Here is a 16628-nt window from a genome sequence, read left to right as displayed (position 1 = left end):
GGTAGCTTTATAATCAGAGTATGGAATAAGAAGTGGTGTCACAGATTTGTTGAGTGCTGCCTTAGCAGCAAGATCAGCCATTGTGTTACCTGAAATGCCAACGCGGTTGGGTAACTAACAGAAGACGACGTCGTTTGGCCAGTTGCAAGATCATTATATAGTTCAATAATTTCTATTAAAAGTGGATGCTTACACGGTAGGTTTTTAATAGCCTGAAGGGAAGATAGAGAGTCTGAATAGATTATGTATTTTTTATGTTAAGGGTGTCTTTGAATATATTTAAGAGCCGTTAATATGGCGTTTGCTTCTATTTAAAATAGATCAACGAATATCGATACAGCGTGTTGTTTATTTACTATAGCATTTTTGACAAAGGATTCCAAACGTACCAAATGATCAATGGTACTACGATTTTCCCTGAAACCACATTGAATATTGGTTACAAGGTTATTGGTTTCAAGATACCATGTTAATCTATTGTTGACCATTCGTTCCATGGTTTTACAGACACAACTCGTGAAAGGATTGGTCTGTAATTAGACGGATCAGTATGATAGGGACTACAACGGCAGTACGCCACGAAGTTGGGAAATTCCCTGAAGTCCATATTTGATCAAAGATTTCTAAAAGGATTTCTAAACATGATTCCGGCAAATATTTCAAAAGCTGATAGTGAATATTATCAGCTCCTGTTGCTGTATCATGAGCTTGCTCAAGGGCGGTATGGAGCTCATGGAACTAAACTAGTTAAAATTTACTCTTTTCTTCTCCTGTTGTTTCTGATACTTTTGAAACTCTTATTTTGTTTAAAAGAACGTCTAGCCTTAGCATTAGTAATTTTGACCTTGTCTAGATTATGGAGTGAGGAGTGAGTTATTATTTAACGTCACATCGGCAATATTTCAGCCATATCGTGACGAGAGCACTTGACATTGAAATAGAATATATATAGAGATTGTAAAACCTGCCAACAAAGGACATTAAAGCAACTAGAATATCACAGATATATATGTAAAACTAGTAATGGAATCTAAAACATTTTAACTATAGGGGACAACACAATATAAAATTGGGCTATGGATCGCCAACAACTGAAGGTAGATCACCATACTAGGAGCCATGGGGACTTACATTTCTTTTGCTACCTGCATGGACCCTAGTTGGATTTACACCATCCCCTAGATTATGGACAGTAGGGTGCTTGCGAAAATATTTTTCGGCCTTTTTCCTACATTTTATGGCCTGTTTGCATTCATTATTAATAAACCATGGTTTACGAATATGTGGAATTGCAGAAGACTTAGGAATTGTTTTGTCAGCAAAGTATTTTAGTATATCCGAAAACGGCTGTATAGGATCTTTACTGTTCCTAAAAAGATCATGCTTCAAGTGTTCAACACACAGGTACTCATATAAATGACCAATCAGCCCTCGCGAAATTTCTCCTTGATAAAGGTGGATCATCGCCAGGGCTGATTGTTTTGAGAATGGTAGGGAAGTGGTCACTCCCACATAGGTCATCATTGACCAACCTTTCAAATTCATTATACCAGTTTGAGTCAGCGAGAGACAGAACCAGGGAAGAATATGTTCCCGTAGCTGAAGATAAGTGGCTGAATCATCATTCAAAATACATAAATTATTATCGGAAATGAATTCCTCAATAATTTACCTTTAGTATTAGTATGGACACTACCCTCAAAGCGGGGGATTGCCCATGATGAGACATGGCTTTGGCAGCTGATCATACACCTACTGCAGATCCGACAGTCGGATATCAGAAGATGGAGGGACATATAAACTGCACAACGTCAACGCAATGTGCATAGTCAGACGAACAGCTTGGAGATTGGTATTAAGAGGGACAGGGCTATGTACGATGCCCTGCTGTACCAAAACAGAAGCACCAACAGTTGCTTTATCTTCTGGCGGAGAGAAGCAGTGTATTGTCGTAAATTGAATGAGTCCGTATTTTATATATATGTCCCCCTGAACACAAAATACTGAAGGTTTAAAATCCAGTAATAACAATTGTATCTCATTTAAGTAATTCTTCAGCCCTCTGCAATTCCATTGAATTAAATTGGCCAGCTGAGTCATGGTGGCTCAATTGGCGATTTCTCTCGTGAATGTGAGGGGGAGCTGTTCCTCCTCCTGTCCTGCACGGACAGAATTACCTCCATATCCAGAGGCCCAAATGGGCTCTGTAAAGGAACCTCTGATGGTGAAGGGACGGGTAATTGTTTTTCTTTCCTTTCGTTTTGGTCAATTGATTTACTACTGGTTGTTTGACAGAGGTTCCTGATTTTGCCGTAACCTGGTTCTCTGTCTTCGATGCAGACGTTGACTGAATAGCTTGAGAAGGGAGTGTGGTTGATTTTGAAGCAAGGGGCTTCTCTAACTTGACCCATATCAAGTCAGTTTGACAAGAAATAGTTGATGTTGCCACAGATCGAGAAACTGCAGCAGAATTGGTTATGGTTGATGGAGGTGCTGGCCTCAAGGTAGGAAATATTGTATTGACACTTGAGCTTGAGGATTTCAGATTCCGTTTGCCACACTGGGCAAGCCTTTGATGATGCAACATGCGTGCCACCACAATTGCAGCGTTTATAATCTTTTTGACAGTAAGTGCCCTCGTGGGTGTCACCACAACGATGACAGACAACAGAGTTTCGACAAGATCTTGAACCATGTCCAAATTTTTTTACATTTATAACATCGGAGTGGAGAGGGGACATACACCTCCACTCCAATATTACAATATCCTGCTTTAATAGAGTCTGGTAGAGAAGAACGCGCAAACGACATTACATATGTGTTTGTTTTTATCATTGCGCCATCTTTCTTGATGGTAAAACGCTTAACTGCGGTTACCGCCTGTTCTTTTAGCTCCGTAGCGATTTCTTCTTCAGACATGTCAGACAAGCAACCAGCTCTGTCCCGAACAATGCCTCGACAAGAGTTAAGTGTCCTGTGCACAGTAACAACAACCTCAATATTTGCAAATGTTTTGATCGATAGCAAATTGACAGATTGCTGTCTCCGTGCACACTCCACAAGAAGTGAACCACTACGGAGATGGGTGACATTGTTAGCTTGTCCGCAAATACCAGATTCAGCCTTTGAGATTGCAAACGGGTTTAGTTTAATGGGTAGAAAATCTGCAGCCAGGAATCAACTTTTCTAGTTGAGAGATCTAAGTCCTCTTAACGTCTTTTCTTTTCATTGCAAATTGAACCAGCATGTGTAAGCTCCATGATGAAAGGAAATAATTCAGCACCCCTGCTCCCCACCCACCACGGAGTGTCAACAAGGACAGTGTCAAATAGCAACGGCTATCCAAGATGCTGACACCAGGGATACAGGGGTGTTATACTCCAGAGAAAACAACACAAATAGCTGCAATTATCTACCAATTTCATGCCCGACTGGTTTGGCCCAAGACAAGAAATTAGAGACATGCATCATTTGGAGGTCATTATCAGCAGATTGGCCCATGAGCCACCGCCTTCTGGCATAGGACTCTAGGCAAATGTATATACTAATATAATTTTGAAATGCAACATTCAATATCAACATTATATAAATGTACATTATATAAATTTGAATGTTGTCCATGCACAGGGCATGGCGTTCCAGCCAACTGATAGAACCGAGCCAGTTCTACCACCCGTCTAGGTGAAGTCAGGGCCGAAGTGGTGTGTTGGGCAAAGGAACACTTCCTTGAACCAGTGCCCTCAACCACCAGAATCCAGTCCTCCACCGACACAGGGGCGCAACCCACGGCAAACGTGTTGGTGGACCAAATATACCCCCGGGTCAACAGCGGGGGGTTGAACAGCGCTTAGCGTTACCCAGCACCCACCTCGAGGAGGTGGCTCTTCAAGGGTGCCAATTTGACGAAAAAGAATGTTTGGCGAGAGTTTCACCAAGCTTATTGGCAATGTCAGACTTATCAGTTAAAAAATTGTCACCATCCTTCAGATGATGGACTGTAGATGTGGAACCTTTGCCCTTTATTGGTTGAATCATGTCCCAAAACCTTTAAAAGGTGTGCGTGAATTAATTTTGGAAACATACTTCCTCCAAGACTGGCGGTACAATTATTGTCCTCCTGAAAGGGTACGTGAGTCCCGAAACATTCAAAGGAAATTTAGATTTACCAGGTCTTTTAAATGTAGTATTTTTGTCATTTTAATTTTGGCTATTTTTTACTACAATCGCCAGCTGCCGAAGGGTTGATATAGATCCTGCTAGGGACCATGCAGGTAGTAAAAGTACTGTAAATCCCCGCGGTCCCTAGTATGGTGATCAGCCTTCAGGTTGCTGGTGATCTACAGCCCGTTTTTACATTGTACTGTTGTCTATAAGGATATTTATGTGTGAAAGCATACTAGTTTTAAATCAAGAGCTGTGATACTCTAGCAGTTGTACTGTCCTTCGATGACAGTAGTTTCCGTTCTAGATTTATTGATTTGAAATATTGATGTAAATGAAATATTGCCGATGTGACGCTAAATAATAACTCACTCACTCCCAGAGACTAATTCCGTTTGGTGTAAAGGGAAACATAGCTGTGAAAAGTATATGATCATGAATGGATAACTAAACAGCAAATGTTGGCGAAAACAACAAGCATGTCCTGCCCTACCCAAAGCCCGAGCCATTTTAAAAAATTGCCTAAAATTGAAGTATTTAAAGAAAATATATACTTCAACTGAACTTTACAAAATCATGACGACGAAGCATTTTATACTGTATATTTATTGAAGTAATAGTATTTTGAAATCACAACATCTGGATGATAATGAATGTAGTAAGCTCACTACTATGTACACCATGCAAGGCATGTTATGTTTGCACATTATCTGGCCTTGCTATGGTTAAGTCGACTACATGCTGTATTTATCATGGAGAATGGATATATCTACGACGCTCTACTGAATATGAGGTATGTTTAGATGTGTTTGTCTGCAGACCATAAATAGTCAACAGTTTGTATTAAATGTATGCAGGCGGATTCTTTTGTTTGATGACATTCACTGGGATGGGTTCACAATGAACATACATAAATAGGAACGTGATCGTCTTCTCCCAGCATCTGTGTGACACAATGGCCGTGTGGACCAGTGCTGTGTTGTGGATGGCCAGTCTCAGTCTTGCAGCAGGTAAGTACATTTTAACCTTCATCGGAATAGGTTGTTTTAACTTTTACATATTCAATGAGATGACTAACTCACTCACTCACCTATGAAATACTGTTATGGGCATTCTCGTGCTCTCGCAATCTCGTGATCTCGACCTTTGGAAACAAGCTAGAAATGTCAAAAGTGCCAGAATGCGAGATCACGAGAACGCCATATTTGGCCAAAATCTCGCTTTCTCACGATCTCACATTCTCTTGTTTTTGGTACAAAGCAATTTTCTGTCAAAAGTTGACAACACGAGAATGCGATATTTGTACAAGCTGTCAAATATCGCAATCTCGTAATCTCGACTTGTCAAATAAGGCCACAAAATCACGAAATCGCGACAACGCGAGAATGCGACATTACATTTTCTCGCGTTCTCGCGTTTGCGACGCTGTCATTGCGCATGCATAATATCACAAGGTCAAGGCGCATGCGCATGTTAGTAGTGCTGTGGTCATGCTCTTTTATGCTCCTCTTTGTCAAGTAGCATTAAGAAAAATGATGACTTAGCTTGAAAATGCTACTTAAAGTTTAGGGTAGTGTGTACAAGTCCGCTCCTGTTATTACAATTTCCAATGTTAATCCTCAACATGGATAAATAATAATTTAACAAACGAAATTATGAACATGAATGTCCAAGAATAGTGAAAACAGGAAAGTGGAAAAAATATATTAACCACAATGAGTGATAAAATATTGCTTAAAGCCGCATCAGCAGTATTGCCGCATATTGCAGTTACACCGTCAGCTATAGAAAAAATCACATACCCATGAGTTTCTCTATGGTGTGGAGTAAAACATCAGACACGCTCATTTTAGCCGACTGCTACAAATTGGCCTGTTAGAATCTTGCTAGCCTAGACTAACGCTTAGTCTCTGAATATATATTTTTTATTGTAACAAATAAACACATTTAAATTGAATAGGAGCCCAAGGAGACCAGACCTGAATCTGAGGAAATCTAGACTTGCTTCATTTAGGATTTTAGCATTGCAGTGAGGGCTAGGCAGTAGGGAAAATAATGTGGTTCAGGGACAGTGAGACAGATTAATGCGAGCCGTATATGATATTACATCATGGACAAACTCACTGGTCTGTGATTATTTCTATAACTGACGGTGTTGCTGCGAAAAGCTGCGAATGGATTCGATTTTAAGCAATATTTCATCACTCAGTGACGTTAATATTTTTTCTAGCTTCCAGACACTTATATGTTTTCACTTTTATTGGACATTCATATTCACAATTTCGCTAGTTAAATCATATTGGTCATGTTGAGGATCTTTAAGTACATAGGAAATTATAACAACGGGAGCGGACTTATATACACTACCCTACACTTCGTGTATCTAAATTACATAGCATTTTCAAGTTCTGTCATAATTCTGGTAAATGCTACCTGGGCAATGTAAAGCATGAAAGAAGCATAGCCACAGCACTACTAACATGCGACAGCATCTCAAACGCGAGATCGTGAGAACGCGAGAAAATGTAACGTCGCCTTCTCGCGATTTCGTGTTTTTGTGGCCTTATTGACAAGTCGAGATTGCGAGATTTGACAGCATGTAACAATATCGCATTTTCGCGTTGTTGACTTTTTGACAAAAATTGCTATGTACCAAAAACACGAGAGGGAGAGAGCGCGAGATTTTGGCCAAACATCGCATTCTCACACTTTTGACATTTCTAGCTTGTTTCCAGAGGTCGAGATCGCGAGAATGCGAGATCGTGATTATGTCCCTTGCCATATTCCATAAATACCAGATACCACTCCTGTTGTGGACCTGATACCTGGCATTCATATTGTTGCATACACATTCACAATGAATTAGTACCTGTTTGGAGATTTAATCTGATGTATTCGTATAAACTGTCCTCACGATGTCATTTAACAATGATGAGACAATAACAACAATTTATATCCTTCTTTGAGAAACTATGATTAAGTCATGTTGACACACTACCCTGCCCAAAGTTTGACTCGTAAATCAAGGAATGAAATGTGACTAATGTATATTATGTTGCCATAATCGTGGAAATGAAGTACTGAAAGGTGCTATGTCGTCCAGCTGCGCTTACATGCTATATGGGAGTTTATCCATATTGTCAGTGTTGTGGTATCACTAACACAGTTGACTCAAGGGACAACTGTAGGCGAGATACACATAAGGTAAGCAGCTATCGTCCATAGTTAAACTCAAAATTGATCATTCTATGTACACACGTCGATGTATGGAGACACTGACTCGCCGCGCCTCGCTACAAACCTTATGGATAAAAACTTCTTCATTTATTTTTCACCATGTTTCTCAGATAGTTCTTGTCCCTTTCTATTAATGAGTATCGTAAAAACCGTAATATTTCAGCCATATCGTGTCAAGAGCAGTTTATAATTACATTAAAGATCAATAAAGTGAGAAATTCAAAACCTGTTGACGAAGAACAGTAAAACTACTAGTGTATCACAGATATCCATTTAAAACAAGTAATTAAATCTAAAATTTTGGAACTATAAATGACAATACTATATAAGAACAGGCTATATATTGCCAACAGTTGAAGGTAGATCGCCATACTAGGGACCATGCGGACTTAAAGTACATTTGCTTCCGGAAGTGAAAAAGTTTCTGTCACTCCTGGATTCTCATGGCTTGATACAACACGTGGGAACGCCTACTCACAAATCAGGACATATTCTTGACTGGGTGTTGTATCGTGAGAACTTGAATATTGTAGAAATGTAATGGTCGAAGATAGACAAATGTCGGATCAACATGGTCATTCTCATAGATCTGAACCAGCAGAAGGCAAAACAGGAGAAGATAGCCTTGCTGTGCAGAAATTTGAAAAAACATTGACTAAGCTGCTCTGCGGTCTGACCTTGAAACCTCAGACCTGTTGTGTAATCCGGCATCTGATGTTGAGAAGCTTGTTGAACTCTATGATGAAACGATGGAATCCCTTCTGGATAAACATGCTCCACTTATGGAAAAGAAGAGTAATCTGTCAGGTTAAACGTGAGCACTACCTCAAGACCCTACAGACTACTAAACCTGATCCAAAGAAAATGCATTCATTCATGAACTCACACCTTGGCAAAGACTCTAAACAATGAATTTACACAGTCTCAAGACTCTAAAGTCCGGGCTGAATCATTTAACTCCTTCTTTGTCTCCGAAATTGACAAGATCAGAGATGACTTGACCAATGAATCTGCGGCTGCTCTTACCCAAATTGAATTTTCCAGATTCACTGGTGAGCAAATGGTGAAGTTTCAACCATTTACCGTGGACGGAGTTTCTGACCTTATGGTTGCATCTAAGGCAACCACCTGCGTCCTAGACCCTATGCCCACTATGCTCTCGTTGAAGGTGAGTAATCTGCTCCTTCCTGTCATCACGGATATCGTCAACGAAAGCCTGGAGTCAGGACCATTCCCTCAAAGCTTCAAACAAGCAGTAGTTAAACCTCTCCTAAAGAAACCGGATCTGGATCCCAGCCAGTCTAAGAACTTTAGGCCAGTTTCTAATTTGACGTTCCTGTCCAAAGTTCTTGAAAGATCAGTGAACATGAGACTTAAGGTGCATCTGTCTATCAGCTCCATCCTTGATAAGTTCCAGAGTGCCTCCCGTCAGAATTATAGCACTGAAACAGCTCTGTTGCCTGTCCTGAATTACCTCATGTCTGCTGTAGGTGAAGGGACTATGTCGGCACTTATCATGATGGATTTGTCATCAGCCTTTAACACTATTGACCACGACATCCTTTTGAATCGTCTGTCAGTTGAAGTTGGTGTAGGTGGTAATTGTTTGGATTGGTTCGCCTCCTACCTGAAAGATCGCCAACAGTCTGTGATGATAAACAATGAACAATCCAACTCTACGACCATGCAGTGTGGAGTGCCACAGTGGGCTGTGCTCGGCCCTGTCCTCTTTACGCTGTATGTGACTGTCTTGCCAACATCATTCATCATTTCAATCTTCTTCATCATGGCTATGCTGTCGACACGCAGATGATGGACAAGTTCCAGTTAAGCAAACTAAAGGAAGCATTTCAATGAGTCACTCAATGTACCTCATCAATAAAGTTCTGGATGTCAGCCAGCATGCTCAAACTGAATGAGGATAAGACCGAGGTGATGCTGATTGGCACGAGCAAACAATTGGCCAAAGTAGAAGAGACATCCATACTGATAGCAGGATCACATTGCCAATCTCTCACCACGTCAAAGACCTTGTGCATATATCACCAATCCTTAGAGAGCTTTACTGGCTGCCCATCAGAGCCAGACTGCAGTTCAAGGTTTCCTACATTACATTCAGATGCTTCAACAGCACCAGCCCTGACTACCTTAGTGACTTACTTACTCCATATGTACCAGCTCGAAAACTTCGCTCCAGTGACAGCAACTCACTCACAGTTCCTTCCTACAGACTAAATTCCTTTGGCTACAGGATGTTCTTTCACACCGCCCCAATGCTCTTGGAATACTCTTCCATCTCACATCAAACTTTGTCCCACGTTCGAACTGTCCAAATCTAGACTCAAAACACACCTGTTCTCTCAATGCATCTGACTTTTCTACTTACCTTCCTATCAAATTCAAATCTCTACACCAAACTCTTAACATTATTAAGTAGCGCCTTTAGCAGGCTTAGATTAGTGAGGATTTATAGTCACTACAGTGAGCGACTTTTGTTCTGTTATTCAATGCGAGAGTTTCATATACTGGCATTTATGCCCCTTGACTGCAAGTAAAGCTTCGTACAGGACACAACTAACGGGTCGGGCTCATGCTGTTCATCATCGATTATTTCAGACTGCCGTTTAATACTCTATGCAAAAAGTGATGCATGTCCATGGAACGTATCCTGTTTCCTGCCCTTGTAGAAATTGCGACGCCGCATTTGTTTGTTTGTTTGTTGTTTAAATATCTTTTTCGAGCCAGGCTTTGGCTTTCTCTTCCGAGACTCGAGCGGCTTTGGCGACTTTCGGGATGGTGTCCTCACCTTTCCAGTACCCGTGCGGGATGTAATAAATATTCTCCATCATATATGTACGCATGTGTGCATAAGCGTTCAATTATTCGATATGCGTCTGTGTCCGGACACGTAAGTGGTGACTCCGTCGATGGCGATTCATCTTTTTGGTGTCCATGGGTGACAGCGCGGTCTTGTTGATTCTCAGTCCATTGCTTCTCAGCATGTTCATTTGGTCTTTGAACGTTTTATTCTTGAACAGGCCTTCCTTGCACTGGAAAAAAAGTCCATGTTTACAAGCTGGGAAATGTCTTGGAAAGATGATGTTTCCAAAACATTTCCAATTTTGGAAAGATGATGTTTCCCAGACATTTCCAATTTTGGAAAGATGATGTCCAGAAGGGGAGATAACTAGTGGCCTTGTTAATTAACAAGTTTTTTATGCCTCTTAAAAAAGCCCCTGGAAGTGAGTTAAATCTTTGATGGGCATTAAGAAGTGGAATGCATTACTGTGACCTGATTTTCACCTGATGAAGGAGCAAGCATATGCTCCGAAACTTCCTGTTATTCACAATAAAGAAGTTGACATCCATAAATCTTGCTTTTCTTATTAAAAAGGTAAGTTATTAAAATCTGCTGAGCTGTAGGCTTGTTAATCATGTCGCGATGTGATTATCGCTCTAACACGCCTGAGACATTCGTCAACAGTGTCGTATGCACAGGCGGTGAAACTTGTATTGTATTACATTGGGTTGGTTGCATATTGTTTTGTGTTATGCTTTCAGTTTGTATGCATGTGTGAATGAGGAACCTCACATATTATGACATTGAAAACAGACTAAGCTTAACATTATTCCATGGTCAATATCGCAATGTTAGTGATATGGTAGTATACGGAAGTTGGTTTCACATTTTTGATAATACCTTCTTTTATGCCGATAAAATTATAAAAAAATGAACGAATAATGCCATGCTTGTCTCATAGTAAGGGAAGATAATTTATATACTGATTCTGACCAAATTAGATATTTCTTTATCGTCCGAACAGAATTCACAAATTACGGATGTTTTGTGTGTGTGTGTGTGCATGCACGCGTGTATAACATCTAACTTGATAGGTATTTAAGTCAGGGTGCCGTTCAACTAACCGATCTTATCTAAGATCAATCTTAGCAAGCTACGCCAATTTTACAATCGTCTTAGCTAAAAGTTACACCCGTTCCACTCACCAATCTTAGGCCGAACGTAGCCGGTCCCGATCTTACGATCCGATCCAAGCTTAGATCGAGACTCTTTCGTGCGAGAGATTGAGGAACGGGAGGCACGAGTTATCTTCCTTTGCATAGTCTAGCAAATGATAGAAAGTAGTTTACGAACCAACTGAGTGAGTGAGTGAGTTTAGATTTACGCCGCACTCAGCAATAGTCCAGCTATATGGCGGCGGTCTGTAAATAATCTAGCTAAGATGCATACCGTTCACTAACATGAGCGTTCATGTTAGTGAACGCTATGTATCTTAGCTATAAATAATCGAGTCTGGACCAGACAATGCAGTGATCAACAGCATGCGCATCGATCTGCGCAGTTGGGAACCGATGACATGTGTCAACCAAGTCAGCGAGCCTGACCATCCGATCCCGTTAGTGGCCTCTTACGACAGGCATTGGTTATTGAAGTTCAATATTCTAACCCGGGACTTCATTGGTATTTTTGCAGAAAAAAACTAGAGCAAAATATTAGGGTAGTGAGCACCTTGGTTTCAGGTGCAAGTGCGTGAGAACGATGGGTATCAAGCATAATATAATAATAATAAATGCATAATTATAGTGCGCCTGTTCCACATCCTTGGGCATGCTCAAAGCGCTGTGTACAGATAATTTACACGAGAATATTTACCACCGAGATTATAAGTAATATACTGAGAACAGGTTTTAAGTCTGGACTTTAAAAATGTCAATTGTGTCAGAGCTTTTAATAGTTGCCTGAACCTTGTCAATCAGAATAAACAAGGCGTGACGAGGCTATAGCGTATGTAGAATCTGTCAGTGGTCTTGAATAACACGCAGTCTGCCTTAAGAATTCCCCACCAAATATGCGCAGTGAAATCAAGCATATTTGTATCTTTTTGCTTCAGAACATTGTTCACTTCAAGGCTGTCCCTATTCTTAACAATGACGTTGCAATATTGTTGTACAAATGTGTTACACCGACTCGCTCGGTTGTGTTCCCATGACGACAGTGGTCAGACTGGCCTGACATTTGTAAAGCTTCAGTGCAGTGTTTGTTTACATCACAGAAATATACAAAGTCATTTCATGGGGAACTTTAGGGGACGCTCACGGTGAAATGCTCGCTCTTATTTTTCACATAGAATAGGAAAACCACCTTTTTTGGTTTCTCTACGATTGATTTTAGCTATTCTAAGTTGGTCATGAGCAACTTAGACTTTGAATCTTAACTTTACGATTGACTTGGGTAAGATTGGTTAGTGGAACGGTATGCCGATCGTAACGTCACGCTAAGATTGAGATTTTAGGGGTTTACGATTGGCATAGGGCTAAGATCGGTTAGTGGAACGGGACCCAGGTCGTTTGTCACCATAATGACTATATTGGTTGGAACACTTGAGGAATAAAAATAATTTCACTCTTCAAAAGGAACTGGAACAGTAACATTTCTCATGTTTTCATATGAGCTTCAAAACATTGAATGAATTAATGCTGTATGATGAAATGGATCGTTATCATGGCATAAATGACGTGTGAATGACACATGTAATGGTCAAAAATATATAATCACTATGTTAGTTAACTCATGACCAGACACGTCAAACTGGTACCGACAGATGTATATCTAATACGTAAAAATTCAGTATTTCTTAGTACCTGAAATATAAAACACGAATTTGGGATGAGATGTTTTAACCTGAGATCAATCTGTTAGGTAGCAGTTTACTAAAGCAGAACTTAAATCAACTTCAAAAGATTGATCATTCGCAAAGTGAAGCAGATCTCACTTATACTGCAGTAAACAGTATGGGGATACACAACGAAACATACCACTTACGTGATAACAACTCCCTGTTTATTGCATAGAGCGGCATTTCGATGTACAACGTTCAGGATAAACAAGCTGATTGAATGTTGATTGATTCCATCACTTGGACAATGGAGTGGATTTTGACTTGTTGATCTTACTCTCCTGTTGGCCCCAACGACGTGCTACTTGCTGAATTACCTGTTATTAATTTGCTGCTTGTCACTATACATATATACTTCTATTCAACTGGTTGTAGTAACTTTTATCTTGATAACGGCGTGAGAATATACATGGAAACTCCACTCTATCGACCTTTGGTCCAAACGGTTGAATTAAGAGAAATGTTGATGCCCGTCTGTTAGCAAATTAACATTGGATTATAGAGACAATGAAAGGCCTACGTGTTGATAGAAGAGGATATTCCGGATTATGCGAATGAGAGCACACCTAATGAGAAAACGAGCCAAATATATGTATAAAGATAGTGTTTTATTTCAGTCTCATTTCACTTAGCATATATACATTGAAATTTATAACACATAAAAAACATAGAAGGCGTAAGCCACGAGTGGTAACGGGAGATTATATGGACATATTTTATTTAATCATGTTACAACATGCTAAATTTTACAGGAATTATAAATAGTTATATTACATCATATTATGAAATGTTTCAAAATATTACAAAATTTTAAATATACATACACATTTATAAGTACATTATAAATATATTAAAGATGAGACAGAAGAGACCCTGAATCAGCAAACTGTCTAACAGTTAAAATTCCATTTTGAAACTGGTGTCTCAGTTCTTGAAGACGACGTTCCAGGTATCGGTGTTTCTTCTTTGTGGTTGTCTTTGGCCTCCGGCATATTGCACCAACGAGGTGTAGGAATGAACTTCTGTTCAAGTTGAGCATTAGCCATTTCGAAGTCGAATGTACACTTTCATGCTTCTTCCCATTATATATCCCCATGTAATTAGTGGGGAACTGATCCAGAGCGATTAATGTTTCTCGCCAACAGTCAAATTTCCAAACCAAAGTGCAAGCTTGTCGGTATCTGCTCCCTCGACCGTGACGGACACAGGGACTGGGCTTCTGGCCACCTTGACAAAATTTCTTCAACCCAAACAGCGGGGCATTAGGAAGGGTGGATGTTCATCAGATGCCGTTATTTGAGAATACCCCCGGCAGTTCCTGTCTGATTGCAATAAAGTATACCAGCAGTGTATGCTTTTCGGATTTTCTAATGCATAGATGGCATAGTGACTGATCCAAATTGATCTTATTTCTGTGTTTTTTTACCTCGATATTTAATCATGCCACGTAAACATATGATGTCTATTACATATTATATTTATGACAAATGAAAATTTACTTAGGTATCTGCAATTTTAACTTCAGTACACATCAAATGCTTATATGTATTTCTTATGCAACAATGAAGTTCCGTTCGTATCCTCCAAACAGCGCGGCCCATAAGTTTTTTCAGGGGTCAATTAACATTGCATGCAATTCAGCGATTACTACCCCCTTTGCTGTAACCAGTATTTGGTGGTATAAACCTACACATGTTATATGTCATAATTGACTTGATGGTCAGTTAAACATTGAACATTTAAAATGTGTTCACCACTGCAATTTCGACTAGTCAAGTCGATAATGCTTTCGTTAATCCCTTAAACAATCATTACTAAAACAACACCAAACATCAAAGTCTACCGCCAGTCGCCTTATCGCCCCCATGAAACACTCATGCCGCCCCCATGCCGATATTAGCCCATGCAGAACAATCATTTACCATCACCAACCAGTTATCTCCCCTTGCGAACATTTCCAAAATTGGAAGTCTCATCTTTCCAAAATTGGAAATGTCTTGGAAACATCATCTTTCCAAAATTGGAAAAGTCTTGGAAACATTATCTTTCCAAGACATTTCCAAGCTTGTAACTGTGGATTTTTTTTCCAGTTTGAATTTATAATTGCTATGATGGTAAAACCGACAGAGGTTCCCATTTCGCATTTCTTGTTTAAATACTAAGCATTATGAATTAAGGTCTGATGTGCCAAATGTATTACATTTTATGTAATATGCTCATGGAAGTGCAGCAAGACGAATTATCATCTGAGATACAAAACAAACATTGATCAAAGGATTAACCGATAACACGCTGGTTGATTAATTACTTTTATCTTGCACAGCGGATTTGTCAAAAGGTAGTGTTTATGTATGTAGATTTACTAATCTATACTGATTACACCCTGTCGTAAAGTACCTGTGTGAAAACAACATCTTTCCTTTAATGTATTAACCGCCAGTAAGTTGATGGGGGACTTCCTCTTTTGCTAGTCGGGCAAGTTGTTTATTTAAAGGTCACATGCAACGTAAAACACAACTTTGCAGATTCTGATACCTTTCGGTATGGACTTACCGAAACAAATCATCAAAAATGCAAATTCAACTTATAAAAAATAACGCGATGAAAAAACCCGCGCGAAATCGGAGTTCAAATTATTCTATAATTTTCCCCCAGCGCTTTGGGGAAAAGTGGTTTCAACAGTTGGGCTGTGAAATAGGTTAGCGCAGCTTGGAAGCGGGTTGTCCAGTGAATACTCGGTGAAGGCTTTGGTGTGAGCTATATTTCTAATGTGTTGTTGATATTTCACAGGTGCGAGCATTTTATATGTTATGACAGTAGATTACCGATATAACTGTTTATATAATTTCATTTGTCTATTTCACCACACGTTCTTCTTACCGAGTCACTTTCTCAAAAAGTCTGAAACAAATCCCTTGGTGTTCCAACATGAATACAACTAGTTACGTTCGAAGTATAACACTCACAGATGCATTTTCACAGACGGATCCAAGGACGATGGCCAAGTTGCCAGCGCTACAGTCATTGGAGCCAAGACTGTCTCCTCTAGGATCCCAGACAACAGTTCCATTTTCACCGCTGAAGCCAAAGTTATCCTCTAAGCTTGACCTACATTCAACAGCAAAATCAGTCCAAAAACTTAATCGTATTTACAGATTCATTATCCTGCCTTCAAGCACTTCTAAACGTGACTTCAAGTCACCCAATCATCCTGGACATATTAGAACTGTACAACGACCTTTTTACTGGCCAATATGACATCATCCTCTGCTGGTTGCCGGGTCACGTCGGCATAGCGGGTAACACTAAGGCCGATGCTGCAGCAAAAGCAGCTCTTGAAAAGCCCCTATCTCCACTGCTAATCCCGTACAGTGATTTCAAACCCACTATCAGAAGCTATACTCGGGACCTGATGCAAAAAAGGTGGGACACTCAAGTAGGAAGAAACAAACCCCATGAACTGAAGCCAACAATCGGTTATACCTACTTGGGTTGCCAGTCAAGACGTGATGAAGTACTTTTACGACGATGTTG

At 40.0% G+C, this 16628-nt stretch overlaps 1 protein-coding gene across 5 annotated transcripts in view; it reads left to right on the top strand.

The window, feature by feature from the left end:
• Positions 1–4995: 4995 nt before the first annotated feature.
• LOC124265974 (multiple epidermal growth factor-like domains protein 6) overlaps positions 4996–16628 on the top strand; it is a 138748-nt gene continuing 127115 nt past the window's right edge. For 2 of the 5 annotated variants that reach the window (XM_046700795.1, XM_046700796.1), the window contains exon 1: positions 5004–5171. In XM_046700795.1, the coding sequence (XP_046556751.1) occupies positions 5117–5171 (55 nt within the window). In that variant the 5' untranslated portion in view covers positions 5004–5116. Of the gene's footprint in view, positions 5172–16628 lie in introns of all 5 variants that reach the window. The other 3 variants (XM_046700798.1, XM_046700799.1, XM_046700794.1) reach the window with 3 other exon arrangements.

Source organism: Haliotis rubra, unplaced genomic scaffold (genome assembly GCF_003918875.1).
Source record: "Haliotis rubra isolate DU_JTF1 unplaced genomic scaffold, ASM391887v1 Scf1223, whole genome shotgun sequence".
In the NCBI taxonomy this organism is placed as follows: domain Eukaryota; kingdom Metazoa; phylum Mollusca; class Gastropoda; order Lepetellida; family Haliotidae; genus Haliotis; species Haliotis rubra.
The sequence above is the reverse complement of the archived record's forward strand: the minus strand, read 5'-3'. Positions and strand labels throughout refer to the sequence as shown.